The sequence below is a fragment of the Xyrauchen texanus genome, chromosome 11 (genome assembly GCF_025860055.1).
Source record: "Xyrauchen texanus isolate HMW12.3.18 chromosome 11, RBS_HiC_50CHRs, whole genome shotgun sequence".
Taxonomy (NCBI): domain Eukaryota; kingdom Metazoa; phylum Chordata; class Actinopteri; order Cypriniformes; family Catostomidae; genus Xyrauchen; species Xyrauchen texanus.
The window spans coordinates 36,790,766-36,812,641 of NC_068286.1; the positions used below are offsets into that span (position 1 = coordinate 36,790,766).

Here is a 21,876-nt window from a genome sequence, read left to right on the forward strand (position 1 = left end):
TTCACTTTAATGATGAAATGGTTTGTCACTGCAAAACTATTTAAAGTTACTTAAACCTAATTCGACATGTGTTTTAAATCCACTATTAACAATTCATAACACAAGACCACGCTGCCCTCTTTTAAAATACCGTCATACTGTAAATGCAGAAGTACCTTGCCCATGTTTCAGTACGTTGAAATGATGGTTCACATTATTTAAATTTTTCTCCAGAGATTTTTGACAAGAGAAACACATGCACGTGTATTAAACATAGATACATGTTTGTTAGTATAAACGTCTCACTAATAACAGAGATTAAAATAGATTTTTTTAGTACAAACAAAACATTTACTCTGGTGCACTTGTGCCAGGCAAAGTCTTGATAAATATTTATTTTTACGATAAATAAAAACCTATTCATAGTTAAGTTTGGAGTAAGATGTAACAAGAAAAAATAAAACCAATATCAGAGATGTAAAAGTAATAAGGCAATTGCTTTGAAGACTGTCAAAGGGAGAGCTAATTTATCTGCATTTCGTCTAGTTCTACTGACTTGGCGATGGCGATCATTGTCTAGTGAGAATTTAGTTCAAAGGGTCCACAGAGAACATGTAAAGCCATTCCTTTTAAGAACAAATCTGATGTACATTCCAATTGGCAGAGAACCCCAGCCGACATGCTTTTTTAAAAGATGTAAGCATCGAGACATTACACTTGATTGGTCAAGACATGGTCCAGACAGATTTTTTTAGATATTTAATTTCACCTCTTTTCAAGCAGAAGGAGACTGATTGAAAAGTTGACATCAAACAAACTCTAAGAAATAAATAAAAGAAAGAAATTGGTTGCTGTGGAAGAACGCCAAGTCCCTCTATGTGTTTTTCTGCTCTCTATTTTTACCCTTGTTCGATTGCTTGGTCAGAAACCAAGTTCGGTTCAGCCTTCCCCTTGCCCCCGCAGGTCTCTTCACATTTTATTAATTTGCCACTGTAGCTAGGTAACAACTCAAGAAGAGAGAAGATTGTCTGTGCTTTCATTTGTTTTTCATTGAAAATTGAAAAACAATATAAATTACGCTTTGAACATTTAGGGAAAAAAAAACAGGCAAAAATTAAGCACATTTCTCATTATATATAGATATATATATCAAACAAAGAAACAAAGAAGCAAATACTTTTTTTCTTATTTTTAGCGTGCACAGACCAAAGACAGGCCAAAGTATTTGAAGTATTTGTCACTTTTTTGGATATTTTTTTTTATTACGGCCACCAACACTTCAACTGGCACTTGCATTTGTCTGCCAAGGATGCATTGCAAGAGATGCAAATAATGTGAGTCACTCTCCAAAAGCTTGGAGACAAGTGTCTATGAATTTTATTTTAAATATATTATACAGTAATAAGTGTGAGCGGGAGCATTCAAAGACGTGTTCCCCTTCTGTCGCTCTCTCCACGTTGTGTCGGAGAAGCGACACTAGGGGTCTCTCTTGAGCGCCGATATTCACCTCTGATCTATTGAAAAGGGCCAATGGGAGTTGGCAGTCAGTATTTGCATACCCCGCCCCCGGACATACGGGTATTTAAGCGGGGCAAATACGGGAGTTCATTCAGAAAATTTCTTCGAGCCGATGGTCTGTCTGCAGTTGCTGCGAGTTTACACACCACTATAAAACGTTCCTGTTTCCTCTGACGATCTGCATGCTGTTGGATCTTGACGGCGCACAACAGCGGCTTTCTCCTTCACTTTGCACGGCGTGCATTGTTGCCCCTGAGCGCTCGACAGCGCAGACACACATACACACTGTGTATATTAAAAGAGTTATTTTCCTTAAAAGAGTAAATTTCTCTAAAAGAGCAAACACAGCGGCGTTGAACGTCCTTTTCAGGACGCGTCTTTCTGAAGATGCCTTTCCGCCCCTGTGTAGTTTTTGGAGGCGGTGATTTCTCCCCACCTCTGACGGTCATAAAACCGCCTGGCGTACCTGGGTTGCGAAACACGCAGGCAGCGTTTTTTATGAATGGTCTATGTTTTCAGTACGAAAACATAGCCATGACAGCATTGCGGTCGTAGGCTTTCTCTTGTAGTGAGAGAGAGCCGCTTCAGCCACCCCCCGCGCCTCGCCTCCTCTGACGCCAGCATCAGACCTCCTCCTCAGTCACGAACCCGCCCCCTGCCGGGTGCGCGGAGCAAGGTAAGTGCTTTGAGTCTATTCTCAGCACCTCAGCCTCAGGCCGCAACGAAGCCGCCCGATGCTGCATTACCTGTTCCGCCCCGCTGCAAGGCCCCGCCGGGTACGTCCAAAATACTCGTCCCTTTGGTGCCCCTAGCGTAGAGCTGGGAAGCGTGGCTTTCGCTTCCCAATGCATCACGCTGGCTGCACCGGACCATTCGACTCGGTTACGCAATTCAGTTTGCCCGGCTCCCGCCCCCCTTCAGGGGCATCCGCGGAAATCACGACCCTCTTAGCCAAGGGCGCGGTAGAGCCCGTCCCGCCAACCGAAATGAGGAAGGGTTTCTACAGCCCTTACTTCGTTGTACCCAAGAAAGGCGGCGGCTTACGACCAATCCTGGACCTGCGAGTTTTCAATCGGGCCTTGTTAAAACTCCCATTCAAGATGCTCACGCAGAGAAATATTCTGGCTGGCGTTCAGCATCTAGATTGGTTCGCAGCGGTAGACCTGAAGGACGCGTACTTCCACGTCTCAATTCTGCCACGACACCGACCCTTCTTACGGTTCGCGTTCGACGGCCAGGCGTTTCAGTACAAAGTCCTCCCCTTCGGCCTGTCTCTGTCCCCTCGCATCTTCATGAAGATCGCAGAGGCGGCCCTTGCCCCGCTACGAGTAGCCGGCATCCGCAGAGACCAGGTGCTCCGGCACCTCAGCCGCTTGGGGCTTCAGGTCAACTGGGAAAAGAGCAAGCTCACTCCGGTTCAGAGCATCTCTTTTCTTGGGTTGGAGTTAGACTCAGTCTCAATGACAGCACGTCTCACGAGCGAGCGTGCTCAGTCGGTGCTGGACTGCCTCGCTTCCTTCAAGCCAGGCACAGCGGTCCCTCTAAAACTTTTCCAGAGGCTCCTGGGGCATATGGCGTCCTCCGCGGCGGTCGCGCCGCTGGGGTTGATGCATATGAGACCACTCCAGCACTGGCTCCAGACTCGAGTCCCGAGACAAGCATGGCACCACGGCACGCATCGGGTAAGGATCACCCCCGCCTGCCTCAAAACACTCTGACCCTGGACAGACCTCTGCTTTTTACGGGCAGGAGTGCCCCTGCAGCAGGGGTCCCGACGCATCCTGGTCACGACCGACGCCTCCCGGTTCGGGTGGGGTGCCGTGTGCAGCAGGCACGCAGCAGCGGGCCGTTGGAAAGGGGCCCCGCTGCGTTGGCACATCAATTGCCTGGAGTTGCTGACCGTCCTTCTTGCTCTCAGGAAGTTCCTCCCGTTAGTTCGGGACAAACATGTCCTCGTGAGATCGGACAGCACCACGGTGGTGGCGTACATAAATCGCCAAGGCGGCGTATGCTCCCGCCACATGTCACAACTCGCCCGCCGTCTCCTCCTATGGAGCCAGCATGACTCAAGTCGCTGCGCGCCACTCACATCCCCGGCAAGCTCAAACGTCATAGCGGACACGCTATCACGACAACGCCTGCCCAGCAGGGAGTGGAGGCTTCCCCCCCAGTCGGTCCAGCTGATTTGGGAACGGTTTGGCAAGGCCCAGGTAGACCTGTTTGCCTCCCAGGAAACCTCCCACTGCCCGCTCTGGTACACCCTAACAGAGGCTCCCCTCGGGACAGACGCGCTGGCACACAGCTGGCCCTCAGGGCTGCGCAAGTGCGCATTTCCCCAGTGAGCCTTCTTGCACCGGTGCTGTGCAAGGTCAGAGAGGACGAGGAGCAAGTCACGTTAGTGGCCCCCTACTGGCCCACTCGGACCTGGTTCTCGGGACTCAAGCTTCTCGCGACAGCTCCTCCCTGGCAAATTCCCCTGAGAAAGGACCTCCTCTCTCAGGGACGGGGCACGCTCTGGCACCTGCGCCCAGACCTCTGGAACCTCCACGTCTGGTCCCTGGATGGGATGCGGAAGAGCTAGCCGGCTTACCGGCGACCGTTGTGAATACAATCAACCAAGCCAGAGCCCCTTCTACCAGGCACCTTTACGCCCTAAAGTGGCGCTTGTTCGCAGATTGGTGTTCTTCCCGAACTGAAGACCCGCAGAGGTGCGCTATCAAGTCTGTGCTCCTATTCCTACAGGAGAGGCTGGACAGGAGGCTGTCCCCGTCCAACCTCAAGGTGTATGCTGCCGCCATTGCCGCCCACCATGATCCTGTAGACGGCAAGTCTTTGGGCAAGCACGACCTGATCCTCAGGTTCCTGAAAGGCGCCCGGAGGTTAAATCCCTCCCGGCCAGGCCTAGTTCCCTCCTGGGATCTCTCGGTAGTCTTGGCAGGACTCCAGAGACCCCCCTCGAGTCGCTTGAATCAATTGGACTCAGGGCCCTCTCTCTTAAGACGGCCCTGCTGATCGCGCTCGCCTCTATCAAGAGGGTCGGGGACCTGCAAGCGTTCTCTGTCAGCGACACTTGCCTGGAGTTCGGTCCGGCAGATACGTCTGTGATCCTAAGACCGCGACCGGGCTATGTGCCCAAGGTTCCTACCACACCATTCCGAGATCAGGTAGTGAACCTGCAAGCGCTGCCCCGGGAGGAGGCAGACCCAGCCCTTTCGTTGTTGTGTCCAGTGCGCACCCTGCGCATTTACCCTTAACCGCACACAGAGCACCAGACAGAAAGGGAATGCCATCTCCAAACAGTGGCTCGCCCACTGGGTTGTCGATGCATCACACTGGCTTATCACACCCAGGCCGTGCCCCTATCCTTGCGGGTCCGAGCTCACTCAACAAGGGGTGTTGCGTCCTCGTGGGCACTGGCCAAGGGCACCTCCCTAGCAGACATCTGTAGAGCCGCGGGTTGGGCAACAGCCAACACCTCCCTTAGGCAGTTACAGCTGCCCCAGTCGCCGCGATGTAGCAACTCCCCCCTTCGACGCTGGGATCTACCACCGCACCATACTTTCCACATGAGCCCTAAGACGGCTGTGTGACGTGTCTACCACTTTTCCTCCCCAAGAAAAAGGGCAGGTGTGGTCTCCGCAGGGTCTGGGAAGACCCCCTTCCCTATATGCGTGTAAGGGCCCCGGCCGTGATTGCTCTATGCGAGAAACATAGAGAGAAAAGACGCCCAGCCAGGCTGGCCCGTTCCCATGTTGGCAAACATCGCCTTGTTCCCCTCCCAGGGTAACTAGAAGGATCCCGATGTTCTTATGGGGCATTGGGGAAGGGTACGTGCAGCCAGGTACTGACGATGCACGGCACTGGATGAAATCCCTGCCCGCCTCTGTGTCGGCGGTTCACGTACACGGTTCAGCGCATGGCAAGATTGGAATGGGTCCCCTAGTGTCGCTTCTCTGACACAACGTGGAGAGAGCGACAGAAGGGGAACGTTTGGTTATGTATGTAACCTCCGTTCCCCGAGGGAGGGAACGACACGTTGTGTCTTTCCTCCGCCATGTCGCTGAACCGAGCCACTGTTGTGGCCGGACCATTTCCGGCTCCTCAGAAAAATCCTGAATGAACTCCCGTATTTGCCCCGCTTAAATACCCGTATGTCCGGGGGCGGGGTATGCAAATACTGACTGCCAACTCCCATTGGCCCTTTTCAATAGATCAGAGGTGAATATCGGCGCTCAAGAGAGACCCCTAGTGTCGCTTCTCCGACACAACGTGTCGTTCCCTCCCTCGGGGAACGGAGGTTACATACGTAACCAAACGTTAAAGGCTACGTCATCACTAGCAATTCACCTTTGCGAGTTAGGATGTATTGCTTTCATAGCAAACGTACCACAGGTTATCTTTATAAGTGGATTTGAGTGGTCATCTTGTGCACACCTAAGTACAGAAAACCGCTTTCACACCAACCAAATGATCTGAAGTCTGACGTCAAACGGACTCGGGTTTGCACAAAAAGCTCTAGTGTGAAAGCACCCTTTAGGGCTTGGGTGTACTTCGTTTTTCCTTTTTCCGGATTGTCTAGTACAGTCGAATGCTCAGCCTTTCAAAGTATACTCTTTTGACTGTGAGAAAATGTGAACGTGTTCGATGCATGCACACTCTGAATGCTAGGGGATACTCTTTCAGTACTGTAAATGGCAGGGGCATGCGGCAATGATGCGCACAGATGAGGACTCTCTGCAAGTCGAGAAACTTTGGGCCAAACTTGGACAGCCTGCATAGACTGTGCTTATGATACTGTGCATGTTCCAATCAGCAATGTGGGCAACCAAAATATACCTTGGCCTTTAGATGCCAAGAAGATCAGGCATTCCTCCTCAACAACTAATTTCTCCACCCAATTAATACCAGTCTAATATAAGGACAAAATCATGTGTAACAGCAAATTAAAAGAGTCAATATTGTATTGTATAATGTACTTAGTTTGAAAATGTGATTGGGATGTTCACATCTAAATTAACCAACAGTACAAAATATCCACAAACAAAATCAGCATCTGAAAAAAAATATAAAATAAATTACAAAATACAACTCAACCAAGCTTTAAAGAAAAAATTTTAATAACACAGATCATCAAAGCATGAGATTTTAGACTCGATGTGAAGGTTTTTTTTTATTAAAATTGTGTCAACTGTACATATTGAAATAATTCTGATTGAGTAGCTATTATACAGAAAGGAAGAGAAGAATTAGCAAATGTCTGCGTTAAAATTCTTCTGAAATTATAGTAATCTTTGGTTGACAACTATGAAAATAGTTAATTCCATTTACCGGAGCCTCAAACTCAAAAGATATATATATATATATATTATTTAACCACTCCACAGATTTCATATTAGCAAACTATAGTTTTGGACATGTCGGTTAAGACATCCACTTTGTGCATAACACGAATAATTTTTCCAACAATTGTTTACAGACAGACTGTTTCACTTTTAAATGACTATATCACAATTGCAGTGGGTCAGTTAACTGTACCTTTAAGCAGCTTGGAAATTCCACAAAATTATGTCAAGCCTTTAGCAATTAGCAATTAGCCAATTAGCTTCTGATAATTGGCTAATTGGAGAAGTATACCTGTGGATGTATTTTAAGGCCTACCTTCAAACTCAGTGCCTCTTTGCTTGACATTGTGGAAAACCAAAAGAAATAAACCAAGACCTCCATAAGTCTGGTTTATGCTTAGGAGCAATTTCCAAATGCCTGAAGGTACTACGTTCATCTGTACAAACAATTGTAGGCTGTATATACACCTATGAGACCATGTAGAAATCATCCCGCTCAGGAAGGAGATGCATTCTTTCTCCTAGAAATTTACGTAATTCAGAACAACAGCAAAGGACCTTGTGAAAATGCTGGAGGAAACAGGTAGACAAGTATCTATATCCACAATAAAATGAGTCCTATATCGACATAACCTGAAAGGCTGCTCAGCAAGGAAGAAGCCACTGCTCAGAAACCGCCATAAAAAAGCCAGACTACAGTTGGGGACAAAGATGTTACTTTTTGGAGGAATGTCCTCTGGTCTGATGAAACGAAAATTGTACTTTTTAGCTTTAATGACCATCATTATGTTTGGAGGAAAAAGGGTGAGGTTTGCAAGCCGAAGAACACCATCCCAACCGTGAAGCATGGGGGTGGCAGCATCATGTTGTGGGGGTTCTTTGCTGCAGGAGGGACTGGTGCACTTCACAAAATAGATGGCATCATGAGGAAGGAAAATTATGTGGATATATTGAAGCAACTTCTCAAGACATCAGCCAGGAAGTTAAAGCTTGGTTGCTAATGGGTCTTCCAAATAGACAATGACCCCAAACATACCTCCAAAGTTGTAGCAATATGGCTTAAGCACAACAAAGTCAAGGAATTGGAGTGGCCATCATAAAGCCCTGACCTCAATCTGATAGTAATTTGTGAGCAGAACTGAAAAAGCTTGTGTAAGCAAGGAGGCCTACAAACCTGACACAGTTACACCAGTTCTGTCTGGAGGAATGGGCCACAATTCAAGAAACTTATAGTGAGAAGCTTGTGGAAGGCTACACAAAAAGTTTGACCCAAGTTAAACAATTTAAAGCCAACGCTACCAAATACTAACAAAGTGTATGTAAACTTCTGACCCATTGGGAATGTGATGAAATAAATAAAATCTGAAAAAAAAAATAACTCTCACTACTACTATGATATTTCACATTCTTAAAATAAAGTAGAGATCCTAACTGACATAAAGCATGGAATGTTTTCTAAGATTAAATGTCAGGAATTGTGAAAAATTTAAATGTATTTGGCTAAGGTGTATGTAAACTTCTGACTTCAACTGTACATATTGTCCTAAATGAATAGTGGGGAATATCAATAATTACTTCTTTATAAAACTGTTGACATGCCGTTATGCATCCCGTAAAACCAGACTTAATAATTGGGTGCTCAGATATTTCAGGTAAAGCATGTGAGGGTCTGTATTCTGTAATCAGGGTCTCAAGCCTTTAAAACATACAGTAAGTAAAAACTAGTTATTATATTTAATATGCATCACCTTACAAAGAGTCATTTTTAAAGGCTTAAGTTATCTGTATTCAAATGTTTATAATGTAGATTTTACTTTAAATAAACTTTTCAGTTCAATAAACACGCAATAATGAATGTTTTGTAAAAACAAACAAACAAAACAAACATCTCTGATGTGAGGAACAGAATGACCTTTCCAACATATTTTAGTTAGTTACTGTTAGTAACTAACAGTTACTGTTAGTAACTACAAATGTGACAAATCTTAAAAGCTGATTGTCAAATATTGACATTAAAATATACTAATGCTCTGTGCATTTCTCTTCAAAGTTTCAGTTGACATTCAACAAAGGCAACATGTGAACAGTTGTGTGTGTGTTTGTGATTTCAAAGAAGCCGAATAAATTATCAGACAATAATACCAAAATTCTCATCTTAACACATGTACTCCATAAACAGAGGAACATTTAGACTAAGAGTTTACACGATTGTATGACTTTGACTATACCAACACTTTATGAAGTGGCAGTAAGCATTAATAAAAGAAAATGTGCCATATGTGCCACTCACCTGCTCCAGTAACTGTCTAAGGCGTTTGAGCTGCGATTCAAGCTGTTTGTTGTGATCTTCCAGGATCTGCATTCTCGCTTCCAAACGACCCTTGTGTTGCCGTAGTAGTTTGGCTTCGGCAATCAGCTCGGCATCACGTGGACTCTGGGGCGAGACAGGCAGCATCTGTGGGGGCGATGGCAGCGGCGACAGGCCCTTGTGGTCATGTGTCTTTTTCAAATGGTCGTACTCTGCTTGCAGATTTCTGAAAACAATGACAACAACTTCAAAATGAAGGCTAGAAAATAGCTACTCTGGAAATTGGGGAGGGGATATTTAAGTACCTGATTTCATTTTTAAGTAATGAAGCTGAATTTGTAGACTACATTAAATGTGGAATATGTTGTTAACTGTGATTTCTCCTGGTATTTCTGATATCAATATCTGCATGAAACAGAATTTTCATTTGTCTGTGCATGTTAGGGCTGGGTGATATGCAAAAATATTTTACCGATAATTGCCTTTAAGAATATTGCGATATCCGATTACATCGTCAACCCACCTGCCGAGGGTCAGAAAGGTTTTTTGGTTTATTGATTTTATTTAAAAAAAATTATTCATATATTGAAACACAAAAAAACATTTCTAAATTAAAATTGCACTTAAACTAAATGAAAAAAATATTCAAATAACAAAGTTATCGAAATATCTTATCTAACCACCTCTCCAAATCCAAACATTTACCATCTCCTAGTCATTCATCATTTGCCAACACGCAAGCATTAAGCAATGACACCAGATGAAAAATTACTAATAGCCAATGATACATTAGTTATAGACAATGATAATCAAAATAAATTACCTTGTGTTCCCAAAATAATGCTGCCAAATGTGTGTTTGTATTGCATTTTGATTTATGTTTATGCTGCCAAAAGAAAAGAAAATAACACTCAATTTTATGTTCAAGGTGAACATGCCTTGTATTACTTAAAGATTTATTTACTTTTGTCTTTGTTTCTTTAATACAAAGGTATACTACCATTCAAAAGTTTAGGGTCACTTACAATTTTTTCTTTATTTCTTTATTTATTTTTTCACATTTTAGAATAATAGTAAAGTCATCACAACTATGGAATAATATAAATGGAAATATGGGAATTATGTTTTGACAAAAAAAATGTTAAATAAATTAAAACTATGTTATATTTTAGCGTCTTCATAGTGGCCACACTTTGCCTAGATTTTGCAGAAATGTACTCTTGGCATTTTCTCAACCAAATTCTTGAGGTATCACCCTGGGATGCTTTTTAAACAGTATTGAAGGAGTTCCCATCTATATGCTGGGCACTTATTGGCAGCTTTTCTTAATTATTCGGTCCAAGTCATCCATTTCAAAAACGTTTTTTTTTTTTTTTTAAATAAAATTATGGTTTTATGGTATACACACACACACACACACACACACACACACACACACACACACACACACACACACAAATTAGTCTTTTCACTCATTCTGTCTTACACCATCAATCAGTGATTTGTTTTACATTCATTTGGAATTGGTATAGCGTTTGTTTGATGTTCAGTTTTCAGAGTTGCGACAAGACTTACTTTCTCATGCCAAATACACTAAAGAGGACTAAAGTTCAGTAAAAAAGAAGCATTCTTAAATAGGAATTATGTGTTTTCTTCTACTGTAATTTCAGTAATGAAATTCAGCAGGTCTTTTTAAAATGAAGATTTTTAATATTACAAGTATTATTTACAAACTGTACATTTGGGTGTCCAGCTATAAGACCCAAGTTGCACAAATGCCTGTTTTCCCCACTCTATATGCATCATTTAATATGAAAACTAAAACTAAAATAAAAACTAAATGTAATGAAAAACTAAAACTAAACTATAATATATGTAAAAACTAAAACTAACAAATAACTAACAAACAAAACAAAACTTAATTGGAGTGAAACACTTTAAACTAAATAGAAATAAAAACTAAATAAAAAAATTTAAAACTATTATAACCTTGGTTCGCTGCACTCATTCAACCGTAAACACTTGCTCTCTGAGATTTTCTCTTAAAGAGACTTTAAGAGTCTTGCGCTTGTTATACATATCTATGTAAACTCAATGTAAATCACACAAGTGCATATAAACAAACATGTTACAAAATGTAGTTAAGTGTTATAAATGTGTAAATACATAAGTATTTAAAAGGCACTATCATACATTGTGAAATATTTAAAATTAAGAAAACACTAGAAATATGAAAGAATTTTACAAATAGGTTGTTAAATGTTTTTTTTTTTTTGGGGCACTGTAACACAAAGTTGTTTTGATACAGTAGCACATAAATTATTATTTTATAACATAATTATAAATAATATATACTGTAATATATATTATACACTACAGTATATTACAGGAAAATGCTTTTACATCAATGAAAGTTGGTGTACAGATGTAACAATGTTAAAGAAGATGTTCTGTCCTAATTTGAAAGTGTTCTTTATCAACTGTATCCCTGCCAAAATACAGACAGCACATTGCATGCCCCACCAGAGACTGAAATATACTGGATCACTGCTACACAACATTGAAGGATGCATATCACTCTGTCCCAAGAGCAGCTTTGGGACTCTCTGATAACTTTCTGGTTCATCTTCTTCTGACCTACAGTCAGAATTTTAAATCAGCTAAACCTGTAGTAAAGACTGTAAAAATTTGGACCAATGAAGCAGAGCTGGAACTACAAGCCTGCTCTGAATGCAGTGATTTTTGAAGCTGCAGACAACAATCTAAATTAGATCACAGATACGTGACATATATCAGTTTTGGTCAGGATTTGTGCATTCTTACAAGGACTTATTTAATGTTCAACAATGACAGACCATGGTTTACAGCAAAACTCAGACAGCTTTGCCAGGCCAAAGAGCATGCTTACAGAAGTGGGGATAAAATCTTGTACAATGAGGCCTGAAACACACTGACAAATGAGATTAGAGTGGCTAAAAGAATCTACTATGAGAAGTTGATAAACAAGTTTTCAGCTAATGACTCTGCATCACTGTGGAGAGGCCTGAAAAACATTACTAACTACAAGACACCATCCACCAACACTATAGGGAATCAACAACTGGCAGACGACCTGAATGTGTTTTACTGTAGATTTGAAAATCCCGGTCTAACACCCCACATCCGCTCTGACATTCACCTCACACAAATATCAACACTTCCTGCAACCCCCCCTCTTGTTACTCAACCTGTACTTAAGATCTGTGAAGCAGATGTGTGCCGGATCTTCTGGAAACAAAATTCAAGGAAAGCACAGGGCCCAGATGTCGTTTCACCCACTTGTCTAAAATTCTGTGCTGACCAGCTGGCCCCCATCTTGACACAGATATTTAACAGATCACTGGAGCAGTGTGAAATTCCCTGCTACTTCAAATGCTCCACCATCATCCCTGTCCCAAAGAAACCCAAAATCACAGGACTTAATGACTACAGAGCCCTCGCTCTGATGTCTGTGGTCATGAAGTCATTTCAGAGACTGGTGTTGGCCCACCTGAAGGACATCAATGGATCCTTTTTGGATCCCCTTCAATTTGCTATCCGAGTAAACAAGTCTGTGGATGGTACAGTAAACATGGGATTGCATCATATCCTGCAACATCTGGACAGACCAAGGACATATGCAACAATCATTCCTGTCAGTGGATCACTATCTTTCTGACAGATAGCGAGACAGGGAAAATTCATTTCCACTACATGTACAATCAGCACTAGTGCCCCCAGGGATGTGCGCTCTCCCCTCTACTCTTCTCCTTGTACACAATCTACTGAACTGCCAAGGACTCCTCCTGTTAAAACTCCTGAAGTTTGCAGGCGATACTATTGTCATTGGTCTCGTCCAGGATGACGATGAGTCTGCATACATAAGGGAGGTTGAACAGTTGGCTATCTAGTGCAGACAAAACAACCTGGAGATGAACATGCTCAAAACAGCGTAGACTTTAGGTGGAACACCCCAACATTGACCCCGCTCACCATTCTGAACAACACTGTGGCAGCAGTGGAGTCATTCAGGTTCCTGGGTTCTACCATCTCACAGGATCTGAAGTGGGAGACCCACATTGACTCCATTGTGAAAAAGGCCCAGCAGAGGTTGGACATCCTTCACCAGTTGAGGAAGTTCAACCTGCCACAGGCTCTGCTGATACACTCCTACAGAGCAGTCATTGAGTTTGTCCTCTGCGCTTCAATAATTGTATGGTTTGGTTCAGCTACAAAATTGGACAGCAGAAAACTACAAAGGACAGATCAGACTGCTGAGTGGACTATTGGTTGCTCCCTGCCCTCCTTGCAAGAGCTGTACACTTCCAGAGTGAGGAAAATCATTCTGGCTGGTGCTTCAGAGCACTGAGCACCAGAACCGTCAGGTAAAAGAACAGTTTTTTCCCTCTAGGCTATACAGTACATCTCATGAACAGTTAAAACTGCCCCATTGAGCAATAATTATGTGCAATACACAGCTAAGTCTATTTATATTTATCCAACATATCCTACCTCTTCTGCCATTACATTCCCTTGCACTATCTGTATATAACAGATTTGTATTTGTACATGCATAGTTATATATATATATATATATATATATATATATATATATATATATATATATATATATATATATATATATATATACACACAAACAAACTCAGCAAAAAAGAAACGGCCCTTTTTCAGGACACTGTATTTTAAAGATAATTTAGTAAAAATCTAAATAACTTTATTGTAAAGGGTTTAAACAATGTTTTCCATGCTTGTTCAATGAAACAGAAACAATTAATGAACATGCATCTGTGGAACGGTCGTTAAAACACTAACAGGTTACAGACAGTAGGCAATTAATGTAACTAAAGAGACCTTTCTACTGACTCTGAAAAGCACCAAAAGAAAGATGCCCAGGGTCCCTGCTCATCTGCGTGAACATGCCTTAGGCATGCTTCATGGAGGCATGAGGACTGCAGATGTGGCCAGGGCAATACATTGCAATGACCGCAATGTTAGACGCCTAAGACAGCGCTACAGGGAGACAGGAAGGACAGCTGATCTTCCTCGCAGTGGCAGACCACGTGTTACAACACCTGCACGGGATCAGTGCATTTACATATCACACCTGCGGAACAGGTACAGGATACACCAGGAACACACAATCCCTCCATCAGTGCTCAGACTGGCTTGTAGGCAGGTCCTTACAAGACATCACCAGCAACAATGTCACCTATTGACACAAACCCACCTTCGCTAGACCAGACAGGACTGGCAAAAAGTGCTCTTCGCTGACGAGTCGCGGTTTTGTCTCACCAGGGGTGATGGTCAGACTCGCGTTTATCGTCAAAGGAATGAGCGTTACACTGAGGCCAGTAGACTGGAACGGGATCGATTTAGAGGTGGAGGATCCCATTGAGCACATCTGGGACCTGTTGGATCGGAGTTTGAGGGCTAGGGCCATTCCCCCAGAAATGTCCAGGAACTTCCAAGTGCCTTGGTGGAAGAGTGTGGTTACATCTCACAGCAAGAACTGGCAAATCTGGTGCAGTCTATGAAGAGGAGTTATTTTTTACATTATTTTTTCTATTTATTTTCAAACGTAGAACTTTTCTACACATACTTCAATAAAAAAAATGGTTTCAAGTTTCAATTATAATAAAGTGTTTGCTCAAAAAAACAAACATAACCCTTCCGTTTTAACTGATAATAGTAGTTGTGAAATATTATCTACCAGGATATTTTCTGAGACGGTTATCATACCGTGAATGCAAAAGTGCAAATCAATCCCAGAAAAGGACCATGTGAAGATGCTGGAGGAAACAGGTAAACAAGCATCTATATCCACAGTAAACCGAGACCTATATATATCAGCATAACCTGAAAGGCTGCTCAAGCATGGAAGAAGTCATTGCTCCAAAACTGCCATAAAAAAGCCAGACTACAGTATGCAAGTGCACACGGGGACAAAGATCTTACTTTTTGGAGAAATGCCCTCTGGTCTGATGAAACAAAAATGTAACTGTTTGGCCATAATGACCATTGTTATGTTTGGAGGAAAAAGGGTGAGGCTTGAAAGCTGAAGAACACCCTCCCAACCATGAAGCATGGGGGTGGTGGGGGTGCTTTGCTGCACGAGGGACTGGTGCACTTCACAAAATAGATGGCATCATGAGGAAGGAAAATGATGTGGATATATTGAAGCAAGATCTCAAGACATCAACTAGGAAGTTAAAGCTCAGTCACAAATAGGGCTTCCAAATGGACAATGACCTCAAGCATGCCTCCAAAGTTGTGGCAAAATGGCTTAAGGACAACTAAGTCAAGGTATTGAAGTGGCCATCACAAAGCCCTGACCTCAATCTGATAGAAAATGTGTGGGCAGAACTGAAAAAGTGTGCGAGAGCAAGGAGGCCTTCAAAGCTGACTCAGTTACACCAGTTCTGTCTGGAGGAATGGGCCAAAATTCTAGCAAATTATTGTGAGAAGCTTGTGGAGGACTACCCAAATATTTTGACCCAAGTTAAACGGTTTAAATGCAATGCTACTGTGGCATGGGAATGTGCTCATACAGGGGAGAGAGAGAGAGAGCGGTAAGGCTTGTCACCTGGTTCATAATTACCCCTAACACCTGTCTCTACCACAGACCGACACATGACCACGTCCCCATGCCACAGCTACCAAATAATAACAAAGTGTATGTAAACTTCTGACCCACTGGGAATGTGATGAAAGAAATAAAAGCTGAAATAAATCATTCTCTCTACTATTATTCTGACATTTCACATTCTTAAAATAAAGTAGTGATCCTAACTGACCTAAGACAAGGAATGTTTTCTATGATTAAATGCCAGGAATTGTGAAAAACTGAGTTTAAATGTATTTGGCAACCTTTACCTTCAAAACAGAACCAATTCTCCTAGGTACACCTAGATAAAAATTTTCTTTGTTGTTGGCAGATAGGATGGTCCAAGCTTCTTGGAAAATTTGCCACAGTTCTTCTATCTATTTCGGCTGTCTCAATTGCTTCTATCTCTTCTTGTGATCCCAGACTGACTCAATATTCAGTTGGGGGCTCTGTGAGGACCATGCCATCTGTTGCAGCGCTCCCTGTTCTTCTATTCTATTCTACTCTATTAGTTGTATTATTCTATTAAATAAATGTTTGGGAGTCTAACATGTATATTTCCTATTGACACACTAAAGCTGAAAATATAAATAACCATCTTAAGACAAATGCTTTTGAGAAGCCTCCTATGTGCCTAAGCCTTTTGCACAGTACTGTGTATATATGCATATATACAGTATATTATATGATGATTCACCTTCTTGTTTTTATATATATCTCGTTTGGTTTTGGTCAAAAGTCTGGCAAGTAAAAACAAAAATGTACTAGTCAATGGCTATTCTTTCTCCAACATGTCTGTAGAGGTTTGTATATTTATAGAAAATATCATTTTTAAATAATAGTGTACACAAGCAAATAAATGCAGACAAATCTTTATTATAATTGAAAAAATAAACACATTTGTCATCAGGTAAGTACTTGCTACACTCTGCTACACTATCCTTTTAATCCTTTTAAAAAAATTATCATTTGAATGATAAAGGGGAGTGGTAATGTAATCAAACCTGTTTTCCTGCTCCAGATCGTTGAGGACTCTCTCCAGCTCTCCCTTCTCTTCAGTCTCCATTGAGATGAGGATCTGAGCGGGACTCTGTGGCTGGCTGAGAGGAGAGCCCTGATTCAGACTCTGGCAGTAGTGCTGGATCAGTAGATGTTCATCATCCCTACAATTATATCAACAAAGTTGCACTTTCAAACATAAAATGATCTAATTTTAAGTTAAACAAAAGAGGTTTAATCACCCTGGTTAAAAGGGATAAGCTTCATTGCAACTGTAATTCTTTATCAACCACACAGTTAGATGTATCAATCTATTTTTCATGGTGTTCTGGGAGGTAGTGAGACAGTGGTGTCAGTAGATCATGTTTTAATTTCTTCCACACACTATGTAAATTAATTTATTGTACAATGTAATGTAAATGAGTTGCAAGCTCACAGGCTTTCATTGGGCGATACATTCTCATTCACATACGAGCCATTACGGTTCTCCATTTCAGCTAACCTGTGAAAACACAATATATTTTATGCAGCCATTAATTTAAATAAGGCATTACTGTTCACACATGAGAGCTCAAATTTAGACTACACAACTCTGTAAGCAGCAGACACACATACAACTGTGAACATGAAAAGCATGTTAGTATTAGTTCTCGAAAAATTGTCCTTTACTCTGATATGATCCATGAAAAAGGCTTTTGGTTATACAGGGTTGCTGCAGAGTTTTTAAAATCAAATTGATGACTTTTTCAAGACCTGAACAAATAAAATAATACTTTATCCCCATCCCAAAACAAACCTACACAATCTAAAAATTAATGTATCACAGACTCTTACTTATACAGGCAGGGGCACACATTCAACATGGCCTTAACATTGCTTATCAGTATATATGGGTATGCTATATGTAAGTATAAAATACTCAAGGCATATTTTCCACATATATTACATTAAAATTGGTTTATGTACCATTATATAAATAAATACAAATTAAAGGTGGAAAAATATTGGATTTTGCTGATACGACTGGTATTGGTATTGGTAAGATTTGATTCATATCGTGGATCTTTTAACTTTAAAGGCTGAAATACACCGGGGACTCTTATATTTAAATGTGCTTCACTGCTTCCAGCTGCTCATTCAAGATAAGGGAAATAAAACGTGCACACCTACAATGATCTACAGTGTATTACAATATAAATAATTCAAAGTAAACATTGTTATATTTCATAAACACTACATCATCACCATCAACAAGTGATCTTTTTCAGATATAGCTTAATGATTGGGAACTGCTCTGCAATAGCTGGAAACACTAAAAAGCACCCACGTGCTTGGAGAAATACAACAGTGCCGTGTTTTCACTCATACAGCGCATGCATTTAATTAATAAATTGTATTCTTTTGAAGTTTGATACAGTAGGTCATATCACGATTCCTGTCTTTCTGCCTCCAAATTTAAGACCTCTTTAAATGATAATTAAGACTTTTGTTGTATCATTTAAGATATGTAAGACTTTTTCTGACCTTAAATTTGAGGAAACTGAATTTAAGGGCAAAATTCAATAAAAGTCAATAAAAGTCACATGTGAGCAAGCTGTCCCCTTATTGGTCACTATGTTTGTTCACTGTTCCAGGATTAAGCTCATCCATTGATATACCGGAATTTTTGAGCCTCGCCAGTCGTTGTGCTCCAAATACAAATGATCTGGATGGATATGAGTTCTAAAGTTTCCGTCATTGTTATTGTTATCCATCATTAGTTGCTTTTGTATTATTTCTCCATTGAAACATGCCTGTTTTCACAGATCTTTCTCTCTCCCTCTCTCGCACGTACACACGCAAACAGCAGAGCAAAAGTTACTAGCACCGTCCTATCAGTGTTTTGCCACTATCCAAAAGAATATTTTAAACGTGCAGTTAGATTTAACATAGTTGCAAAAAGGCTATATCCATGTTTTGATGATGGATTACAGAGATGTGCTGATCTACATATGTCTCCTCCAAAGATCCCTCAGTTATGTTCATGGTTTTTATATGAATATTGTTTGGTTCGTTTGTCCGTTGTGTAGATTTGCATTCTCACCTAAAGCGAACAGCTCCAGGGTTCGTTTGCAATCGGTTCCGAGACCACCTCATTCAGGACCGATTGTTTTGGTGTGGATCCGAGTGCGATTGCCATGTTTATATATGCATAAACTAACCGAACCAAGGCCAGGTTCCAAAACAAACGCTCCAAACAAGCCAGGTATGAAAACTCCCTAATACATTTTAAGGGTGTGTTCACACTTGGCAGGTTTGGTTCGATTAAAACAAACTCTGGTGTGATTGCTCCATTAGTACGGTTCATTTGAATAAATGTGAATGCTTCCATCCAAACCTTGTGCACACCAAACAAGCGGTGCGCTTCCAAACGAACTCTGGTGCGGATCGACAGCAATATGAACACAGCATGGACCAAAACGTCTAAGGGTGTGTTCACACTTGGCAGGTTTGGTTAGATTAAAATGAACTCTGGTGCGATTGCTCTGTTAGTGTGGTTCATTTAAACAAGTGTGAACGCTGTCACCTGAACCTAGGTGCGCACTAAACAAGCGAACCGAGACCGCCTGAAAAGTGGGTATCGGTCCGCTTCCAAACAAACTCTGGTATGGTTCGATTGATATATGAACGCAACATGGACCAAAGACGTCTAAACGGACCAAAAACAGGAAGTAATTTGCCTAATACTGACCTCAAGCATACCTGGTTCCTCTCATCATAGGAGCTATGTTTCCCATTACAGTTCGTTACAGGCATCGGAACCGCCGTCAGCTGTCCTTGCAGCATATCTTCATTTGAGTGTACAACGGAGTATATTCCTGGCATTGTTTTGACTCCTTTACACATTTTATTAAAACTTTGTTTGTTCTCAGCTGGTAAAAATACCACCATATACATAAATACATCCAACAAGCACATTTCTCCGGCATTGTTTTGCATGTTTGTTAAGTTCCGTCAAAAACTATATGTCTTAAAAGCTGTCCAATCAGGTTGTGAATTTTTCCTGATGCCTTTGGTTTTGTATCGTTAGGTTCGGTGTTAAAAATGCCAGTGTGAACACTAAACAAACCAGGACTAAATGTATAATTTTCATTTTTAGTCCAGACCAAGAGGACTAAGAGAACCGAACTACAAGTGTGAACACACCCTAAATGGACCAATAATAGACTGTGATCACAAGAATGCGACCCTAAAAATCACTTGCTTCGATAACATAAATAGAGCAGTAATTGCGCTGTACTCAAAACAAAATGAGCAGAGGGCAAACATGGAGCAATGAGATGGTAAAGTTCCTTATTAACATTTGGTCTGACAAGTATATTGTAATATATGCAGGAAAAATTTTGCAAAAAATGCTCAAGTGTTCAAAATGTTCAGTGATAGGTTAAGGGAAAGAGGGTCCAACGAGCACATTTAGCCCAGCTGCCAGCACTGTTTTGGATGGTTGGCAAGTTCAGTCACAAAATAAATGTCATAAAAGCTGTCCAATCAGGTTGTGACCTTATCCTTATGCCTTTTGTTTTGTATCTTTAGGTTCAGTGTTAAAAATGCAAGTGTGAACGCTAAGTGAACCTGGACTAAATGTATCGTTTTCTTTTTTTGGTCCGGACCAAGAGAACGTCTAGGTTACGGATGTAACCTCCGTTCCCTGATGTGGAACGTGGAAGTGGCGCGGTGGCAGATCCAGCCTCAGCGAGGGTGGAGTTGCTACACACGGCGACCGGGGGGCAGCCGAAACTTTACCCAAGGAAAACGCGGGTCTGCTCGCAAGGGGACCATATCGCGGAAAATACACACAGGGGGAGTCCGCGTAGGAGTCCCTACTCTGTGGAGCACCTATTCCAGTACAGGGTAGATCTGAGTACCCGCAGTGGATTGGGTCGGCAAGTTCCTCCGCCGAACTGCGGACCCATGAGGGCCTGGAAAAAAGATGCACTGTTTTACCTCAAGCGAGGGAAAGGGCGTATATGCAAGCGATACACCCGGCCAGCCCATCAGCGTGTTACCGAGTTCTACGTGCTCGTAAAACACGGGATGAAACTGACTCAACCCTGAGATTGTAGTATCTCGCAAAGGTGTTGGGTGTCGCCAAACCAGCTGCTCTACAAATGTCTCTACAAAGAGCTGCGCAGAGCGTCTAAAGCTCAGCGTGCGGTCCAGGTAGGTATGCAAAGCACATACCGGACACAGCAACGAAGGGGCTGGGTCTGCCTCTTCCCGGGGTAGCGCTTGCAGGTTCACTACATGGTCTCTGAAGGGAGTGGTAGGAACCTTGGGCACATAGCCCGGTCGCGGTCTTAGGATCACATGAGTGTCTGCCGGACCGAACTCCAGGCAAGTGTCGCTGACAGAGAACGCTTGCAGGTCCCCGACCCTCTTGATGGAGGCGAGAGCGATCAGCAGGGCAGTCTTAAGAGAGAGGGCCCTGAGTCCAACTGATTCTAGCGGCTCGAAGGGAGGTCTCTGGAGGGGAACAGGCTTGGCCGGGAGGGATTTAACCTCCGGGCGCCTCTTAGGAACCTGATGCTTAAGTCATGCTTACCAAGGAACTTGCCGTCTACTGCGTTGTGGTGAGCCGCGATAGCAGCGACATACACCTTTAGGGTGGAAGGGGACAGCCTCCCCTCCAGCCTCTCTTGCAGGAATGAGAGCACTGACCTAACTGCGCACCTCTGTGGGTCTTCCGCCCTGGAAGAACACCAACCTGCGAACAAGCGCCACTTCTGGGCGTAAAGCTGCCTGGTAGAAGGGGCTCTGGCTTGGTTGATCGTGTCTACGACGGTAGGTGGTAGACCAGCTAGATCTTCCACGTCCCGTCCAGGGACCAGACGTGGAGTTTCCAAAGGTCTGGATGCGAATGCCAGAGCGTGCCCTGCCCCTGAGAAAGAAGGTCCTTCCTCAGGGGGATTCGCCAGGGAGGGGCTGTCACGAGGAGCACGAGGTCCGAGAACCAGGGCTGGTTGGGCCAGTAGGCACCTGTGCAAGAAGGCTCACTGGGGGAAATGCATACTTGCGTAGCCCCGCGGGCCAGCTGTGCACCAGCGCAT

General features: G+C 42.7%; 1 protein-coding gene across 3 annotated transcripts in view; it reads right to left on the minus strand.

The window, feature by feature from the left end:
- Positions 1 to 21,876, minus strand: part of LOC127652180 (dystrophin-like) — a 182,525-nt gene that overhangs the window by 14,343 nt on the left and 146,306 nt on the right. For all 3 annotated transcript variants that reach the window (XM_052138250.1, XM_052138251.1, XM_052138252.1), the window contains 3 exons: positions 17,226 to 17,291; positions 16,795 to 16,953; positions 9,130 to 9,373 (listed from right to left, as the gene is read on the minus strand). In XM_052138250.1, the coding sequence (XP_051994210.1) occupies positions 9,130 to 9,373; positions 16,795 to 16,953; positions 17,226 to 17,291 (469 nt within the window). The remainder of the gene's footprint in view (positions 1 to 9,129; positions 9,374 to 16,794; positions 16,954 to 17,225; positions 17,292 to 21,876) is intronic.